At 40.2% G+C, this 7,446-nt stretch overlaps 1 protein-coding gene across 1 annotated transcript; it reads right to left on the bottom strand.

Moving 5' to 3' along the window:
- Window positions 1-340: 340 nt before the first annotated feature.
- On the bottom strand, window positions 341-7,441 carry LOC107301261 (nucleoporin NDC1-like; the record flags this gene model as incomplete). Its single annotated transcript, XM_015830510.1, has 6 exons — window positions 341-501; window positions 1,893-1,993; window positions 4,582-4,645; window positions 4,945-4,995; window positions 6,948-7,066; window positions 7,186-7,441. Coding segments are annotated over 6 exons (752 nt in total), but the record flags the coding sequence as incomplete, so codon positions are not given.
- Window positions 7,442-7,446: the final 5 nt, after the last annotated feature.

The raw sequence follows: 7,446 nt of genomic DNA, 5'->3' as shown, positions 1-7,446 counted from the left end.
TTTGCAGTCATCTGGTTATATTCAGAATAATATAAATCCTTCTACTGCCAAACCAGTTAGAACTGAAGAAGCTTTTGGGATGAGAAGTGAAATGTTTTCAAAGAAAAACCCAAGGAAGGCCAGTTGCCTTTTGGAAAAAGCTCTTTGGAAAAACAACCATGACCTGGATGATTGAAAATCTCCATAGACATTTCAATGTAATGATTAAAGCTTATCTTTTCTTCAGGAGTGTTGCTTCCTCCCATCTTTCCCCATAACAAACCATCGTGGTTTTCATTCACCTATATTTTAGGACATTAGGAAATGAACACTAATACAGTTTTAGATCCTTCAAACTCACTTTAAATGTTCTCCAAAGGTGGTGGTTATCCGATAGATTGCAGTTTTTAATGATGATCTCAAAGCAAATCGAAGGGTCTTGTAGGAAGTGTCTGCAAGATTTCCTGGACTTTTTGGAGGTTTGCTGGACACATGAGGAAGTTTGAAGTGTTTGTCTATAACCTAGAATGAAAAAAAAAACCCAATGAAGAAACATGCTGACAACAAAATTTATAGCCTTATGTAGAAATCTACAGTATATATTACTAAAGCTATTGTCTGTTTGTAAACTTCAATTAGCCAAACTAGTGTACCATAGGACAATGATTTTTTAATCCACCTACTTCAAATGCGCTAAGAATGTATAAAAAATCAGGGAGTCATTATTCCTATGGAACTGAATTTCAAAGATCTTCAGATCAGTTGTATTTGTAAACTTTTGGCTACTGCAGGGCCACCACAGACAGCCACATAATTGTTATTTGTGATTCTCTCTGCCAGCTTTCCACAAGCAAAGTCAATGGAGAAGTCAGCAGGAAGTCAGAAGTCACTCCCGCTCCCAATGTTTTTTGCCCACAGTTTGGATAAAGAAATATCGCTGAAAGGATGACCCAACACATCAAGGGTCATTTAGTAAATACTAAATGCTCATCAAAAGTACTAAAACAATTCAGAAATCAGAAAGATCAAGATTCTGAAAACTATTCAATATAATTCAATTCTAAATTCTAAAAAATAATATTTCCCTTGTGGGAAAATGACTCTTAAATGTGTTAAGCCATGCTTTAACTATAGTTTACTCAATAAGCCAGTCAATCAACCACACTGTCCATGCTAAGCCATAATAATTACCAATCAGTCATGATTTATAAATTTCAAGGACTACACATCTACCGTACTAAGCCAAAATTTAATGAACCATATGATCCCTTATTGCAACATGCAATCATGGGGAAAATCATGCCCGGAAAAATGACTAAGCTAATACAACTTTAATAATTTAGATATTTTTTTGTGGTTTTCCAAGTTTTTTCCATGTCTTCTCCAATGCAAACTGACTATGGTAAGCCCTAATGATGAAAATATAGTATCAACTTTGGAGGCTAAGCCCCATGAGCAATAAAATTACATTTTATCAATCAAAATACTGTTCTGAACAATACTGTTTAAACTATTAACTCAAGACTTCAAGAGGATAAAATTCTTAAACAGGAGAATGGATCACACATGCTTGGCATTCAAAGGCAAACAAATTGTTTCAGAAAATATGAAGAGAGCACTTGTCTGCAGCTCCTTAAATCAAATACAAATCCTCCAGGGAACATACAATCGCTGTAGCCATGTGATCTCAAAAAGATATAGCTGGTTTAAGGTGCTGCAGAAGGAGTGCTATAGTCATAGACCAGCTTACTCTTAAAAACATCTTCTGGATTTTAGCCTAATCAATACACCCTCTTTAACTATAGAAAAAACATTTGATAGACTTCAAAGAAACAGCAAATTAAATCATTTTTTTCTAGTAATATGTTATGGCTTCATAGTTCTCTTTTGTGAAAAAAATTAAAGCTCCTTACCTCTTGAAGAGTTAGCAAGGAATTCAGAATTGCTGGCAGTGTCGTCTGAACAACACCATATCTATCTTCAGTAAATGAGGCTGCTACAAGATGCGATAAACCTTCAGAAAAGAGTAATTTTTAATTCCAACCTGTTAATTGTCATGAAATTTAAGATTACAATGTTTTCTCCTGGTACTCTCAATTTACAAAAGCTTTTCATTTTCAACATTCTTCCCTTACAACAGAGGTCCCCAACCCCCGGTACGTGGACCGGTCCCGGTACGTGGCATGACAGAAACAAGTGAAGCCCCATCCATGGGATGCAGGCAGCACACAAAACTACGCCCCCTCCAGTCCGTGAAAAAACCTTTCCCCACAGAACCGGTCCCTGGTGCCTAAAAGGTTGGGGGCCTCTGCCTTACAACAATGTAAAATCAGCCTCCTCTTAACTTGAAGATTCCAGATTCATAAATCTCAACTCTCTGAATTTCCCAATCAATGTGATCATTGTGAGAATTCTGGGCGTTGAAGTCTATGCTAAGAATAAACAGGTAGTGTAACAAATCAAAATGCTCAGAATATGCACAGCAGAGTACAATACTGATGTTGTCGCTCCTATGTACAAGGAAAAAATATCAGTCCTCTCCTCAAAACTCCAAAGAACAGAGATAAGGCAGCTCGATGGCCTTTACTACTCCCCAAAAGCTAAAAGTATTCTCCTCAACCTGTGGAAGAATTTGAAGCCTAACTCTGCCAAACCCCAATTAGAAAAATACAACAACAACCCTCCTCCCTATTCTTGAAACTGATAAGTAAAGATTCTTCTTCTGACTCATACATAGAGGAACAGGCCACTGCTATGAGCTACTTTCCTTCTTAAGATTACTCGGACTGCCATCAAGCATAGTCTGACTTGGCTATCAGCATGGAATCTTCCAGTTGAATGCTCCACCTTAATACTCTTTAAAAAAAGACCCAAATCACATCTAGCCATAAAAGGTGGCCAGAAACCAAGATAGGTGGTGAGGAAGAAAGGTACTTGGGATCTGCAGGAGCATCTCAACAGGTGGAAAAGGCCAGCAGCTACCTATGTAATCAGCTACAGCAGGGGTCCACAACCACCGGTCCGTGGACCGGTACCAGGCCACGGCATGCCAGCAACCGGTCCAAACAAACAAGCAAAGCCCCATCTGCAAGATGCAGGCAGCACACAAAACCACGCACTCTCCAGTCCATGGAAAAACCATTCTCCACAGAACTGGTCCCTGGTGCCCAAAAGGTTGGGGATCTTTGAGCCACAGTACCCATAGCAAAATCAAGCAGACACAGCTGCCTATGGCAAGCAAGCAGCAGGTATCAGATCATAAAAAGCAGAAAGAATTTCCAAGTTCTTGGCCACTCCACCTCTAAAGAAAGCAAGATTTTTCAATGCTTCTTTACTAAGATTTACTGAATGTATTCCAAATAAAGTTACAAAAATCTTAACAACTGAAAATCTCTTTAACCTTCAGGATTCAATTTATATCAAGGTTTCTAACGGAGAGATTTTCTCGGTCTCTTGTTCAAGGCTTTTATGAAAACTGTGGCAGCCATTCTTCATTGACAATGGAGGATTCTCTGCCTGGTTAGATTGTAATGTCTCCAAAATCTAAACACAATTTTCACAAACCTCTGGATAAGTAAAGTCCCAAAGACTAGGCAGATGAGCTATTGGCTAGAATAGATAGAGGATCTGAAGAAAAGCAAAACCCTATAGACTGTGCTACTGCCTGTCTCCATAAAGGTCTAACCTAGCCTACCAAAAGCTGACCTGTGAAACAGGTAACAGAAAGAAGTATTGCAACTTCTCAATAAAAATCCCAATGATAGGGTTAGGCCTCTCAGTCCTGTAGGGCAGGGGTCCCCAACCTGTGGGCTGTGGCTCTACTGGGTCATAGCCTAATCGCCAACGGGCCATGTGAGTGGCTGGCCAGTGAGCACTTGTCAGAGGTGTTTGTGGCCCTACTTGTGAGCGTTTGCTCCTGTCATGAGCGTTGTTGTGGGTGCTTGCGTTCCCAGTCTCATTGCGGGCGCTTGCGGCCCCACTTGTGTGAGCATCAAGAGTGGTCGTGGCCCCACTCCCGCACGTGTCGAGCGTGGTCGCAATCCCACTTGCATGAGCCTTATGGGTGTTTGTGGCCCCACTCGTGTGAGCCTCTTTGCAGACACTTGGAGTCCCACTTGCGCGAGCCTCATTGTGGGTGCTTGTGGCCCAACTCGTGTCGCTGCAAACATTGCATGCACTCACACGCACGCACACGCACATATGCACCTGCCCCTCCTACAAAATCATCCCCTTTCCCTCCTCCCTCCCCCGCTCCGTGCCACCAGCCCAGAAAGATATGTACACACATATCTTAAAAAGCCACCCAATGATGAATCTGTGATAATTATGTTAAAAAACAGAACAAGTAACAGATATATGGCAATGTATTACTTCTTTGGGAGATAGTTCAGATATAAAGAAATTGTTCCTATCATTTTCTGATTTTTTTTAATTTATTTTTTAATTCTTGTTTAGGGGCATGGGGGTTTTGCTGGTTCATTAAGCTTTTAGTATAGTGTTTTGTTTCACTTTTTCTTTTTGTATTGTTTATTTTTTGTAATCTTCCTTTGAAATATAATACAATGAAAAAAAGCTTTTTTTAAAAATGAAGAGATTATTTACCTTCCAAAGCCCAAATATGCATTTGGGTATCTGAAAACAATGCTTGGATTGATGCTTCAGGGTGCTGAAGAGTAAAATGTTTTGCAAATTAATCAACAAAATTAGTTGTATTACTATTACTAATACAAATTTAATCATCAAGAGTTCTACTTAATGTATTAATTAATAGTTTCAATATTCAACTGATTATTTCTCATTTCTTTGCAAACCAAGTACTGATAAGTTAAAACAATTGTTAAAATTTAAAGTACCATTTCAAAAATCACTGTACAAAATTCTAGTTTAAGGATTAAAGAAAAGCATTAGTAAGAATACTTGCCATCCAAACAAGGCCCATCACTGAGTTACACACACAGGTCTTACCTTGTTGAAAAAATACATTATCAGGACTCGTTTTGACAGGAAATTTTTGATCTGGAAGAAAAAGAAATCTATGAAGCGTTAAAGAACAGATGAAGTAGTTCAGAATAATATATAATTCCAGTTGTAAGATTCAACCAAAGCTTTTCTGCTGTACAGGTAATCCTTGATTTACAACAGTTCATTTAGTGACCATTCAAAGTTAGAACAGCACTGAAAAAAGTGACTTATGACCTTTTTTCACACTTTGGAGCACTGCAGCATCCCCAGGGTCATGTGATCAAAATTCAGATGCTTGGCAACTGGTTCATATTTATGACGGTTGCAGTGTCCCGGGGTCATCTAATCACCTTTTATAACCTTCTGACAAGCAAAGTCAATGGAAAAACCAAACCATGTTAGTAACTTAACTGAAGTTATTCACTTAACAACTGTAGCAAGAAAGGTCGTAAAATGGAGCAAAAAACTCACTTAACAAATGTCTCACATAGCAACAGGAATTTTGGGCTCAGTTGTGGTCATAAGTTAAGGACTATCTGTACTGGAGTGGACAACAGGAAGCACAACTGGAATTATAGGAGCATATAAAATTATATTTAAAAAGTCAATTAAAAACCAGGATCCACAAACGCCACAATCCCAAATCCTTAATCTCTACCCACACTGACACCAAATAGTACCAGTTCGATTGGAGCAATACCAAAATCATTGGCCACGCTGCCATCTCGTGAATTCATCAAAGCCTGGCACTCCACAAGCAATTCCATCAACAGACACATTGACCTACAACCAGCCTACGAATCCCTCAGAATCCAAATCAACCACATAGCCAACCAGAGACAGCACTGCCCTCAACCAACCCACGGAAGCTCCCCCAAACCAGCACTTCACCTCCCAATGACCCTCACCTGATGTAACCTCTCCATCACAAGACCCATCACAAGACTCACACTGGTGACTCACACCTGACCCATTACGAGGCCCATTACAAGACCCTCACTTGACACACCCACACCTGACCTATCACAAGAATTATTGACCACACAAAGGCCTTATAAACAGAAGGACACTGACACTGACATCCCTTAAACCAGAGGCCCCCAACCTTTTGGGCACCAGGGACCAGTTCCATGGAGAGAGGTTTTTGTGCGGACCGGGGGACGGGTGTTTCATGTGCTGCCTGCATCCCCAGATGGGGCTTCACTTATTCGTGTGGCCCGGTTTCTGGCATGCCGCGGACCAGTACCGGTCCACGGACCGAGGTTAGGGACCCCTACCCTAAACCCCACTGAAGATGTTACCTAGCCTCACAATGAAACGTTCAGAAACCAACCCACAGGCTCAGAGAATGAACCTTCACCCTTAGTATATAAAATCATTGCCTATTCTCAAAATTGGTGGCCTGAGGGACGCTGTCAATTAAATAATATATTTTTATCAAAACATAAACTAGCTCCCTGGGACTCTCTCTACCATCCCAGCTGGACCTGCATATAAATATGATGCTATCAGTTGTGTTCTGCAACATGGCCACGTTTAATTAAAATCCTTATCAGTCAGAACAAGGAGCTTTATGATCAGTAAGAGAGGCATCTGGGTATCTGGAGGCACCAGTCTGCTTGATCCTGAGCTATAAATATACTCTATTCTTAAAATTATTGGAATTAACCCTTATGTTAAAAAAAAAAAGAAAGAAATGCACTATATAGGTAGACCTGCCTACAACCACTCATTCAGCAACTGTTTGAACTTATAACAACACTGAACAATGGTACTTATGAACAGTCCTTGAAGTTCCAGCAATAATAGCATCTCCACAATCATGGCACTCAGTGATTGGCTTGAAAATACAACATTGCAGCATAAGTGGTCACATTATCAACATTTGTGATCTTCACTGCTGTTTTTCGACAAGCAAAGTCAATGGGGAAGCCAGCAGAAGGTCACCGAGGACTACCAGTAAAGAAAAAAATACTGTGCAGACAAATGGCAATTCATGGCAATACCTGCTCTTTCTTGTTCTGCAACCATATATAGAAACAACCTGGCTGTGCTGTTTCCTTAGCATCTTTTGCAACCACCATCACTGGGCGAGGTTCATCAGGATAGCCTGTCAATTGCAGATCTGCAAGAAAAATCCATCCCATTTTTTTAAAAAAAGTTATTTCTTTAAAAAAAAAAAGGTCCTTAATAATTATCTTACTGGTCTACCAAGATCAAAGTTGACAGAATAATATTTCCTACCTGAACTTGATGTCCATAGTTTTGGTCCTCTTCTCATAATATGGGGACTTTGGACAGATCCGTGCCAAGGAGAGTTTAACTCCAACAGTCCAGGCTTATGACCCAAAAGGGAGGTATTAAAAGGTGATCCTAAATTGCTTCCAAGGTCAGATGCAGGTGATGTTTTTAAGGGCAACAGAGACGATTTAACCAGGGAATGCATGTGGGCTCGAGGAAATATGCCGGTCCTTGGCGTCTGAAATGAGCTTCCTTCAGGAGCTG

Source organism: Protobothrops mucrosquamatus, unplaced genomic scaffold (assembly GCF_001527695.2).
Source record: "Protobothrops mucrosquamatus isolate PMUCROS unplaced genomic scaffold, P.Mucros_1.0 scaffold11086, whole genome shotgun sequence".
Classification (NCBI taxonomy): Eukaryota; Metazoa; Chordata; class Lepidosauria; order Squamata; family Viperidae; genus Protobothrops; species Protobothrops mucrosquamatus.
This window is presented reverse-complemented; position numbering and strand designations above follow the sequence as displayed.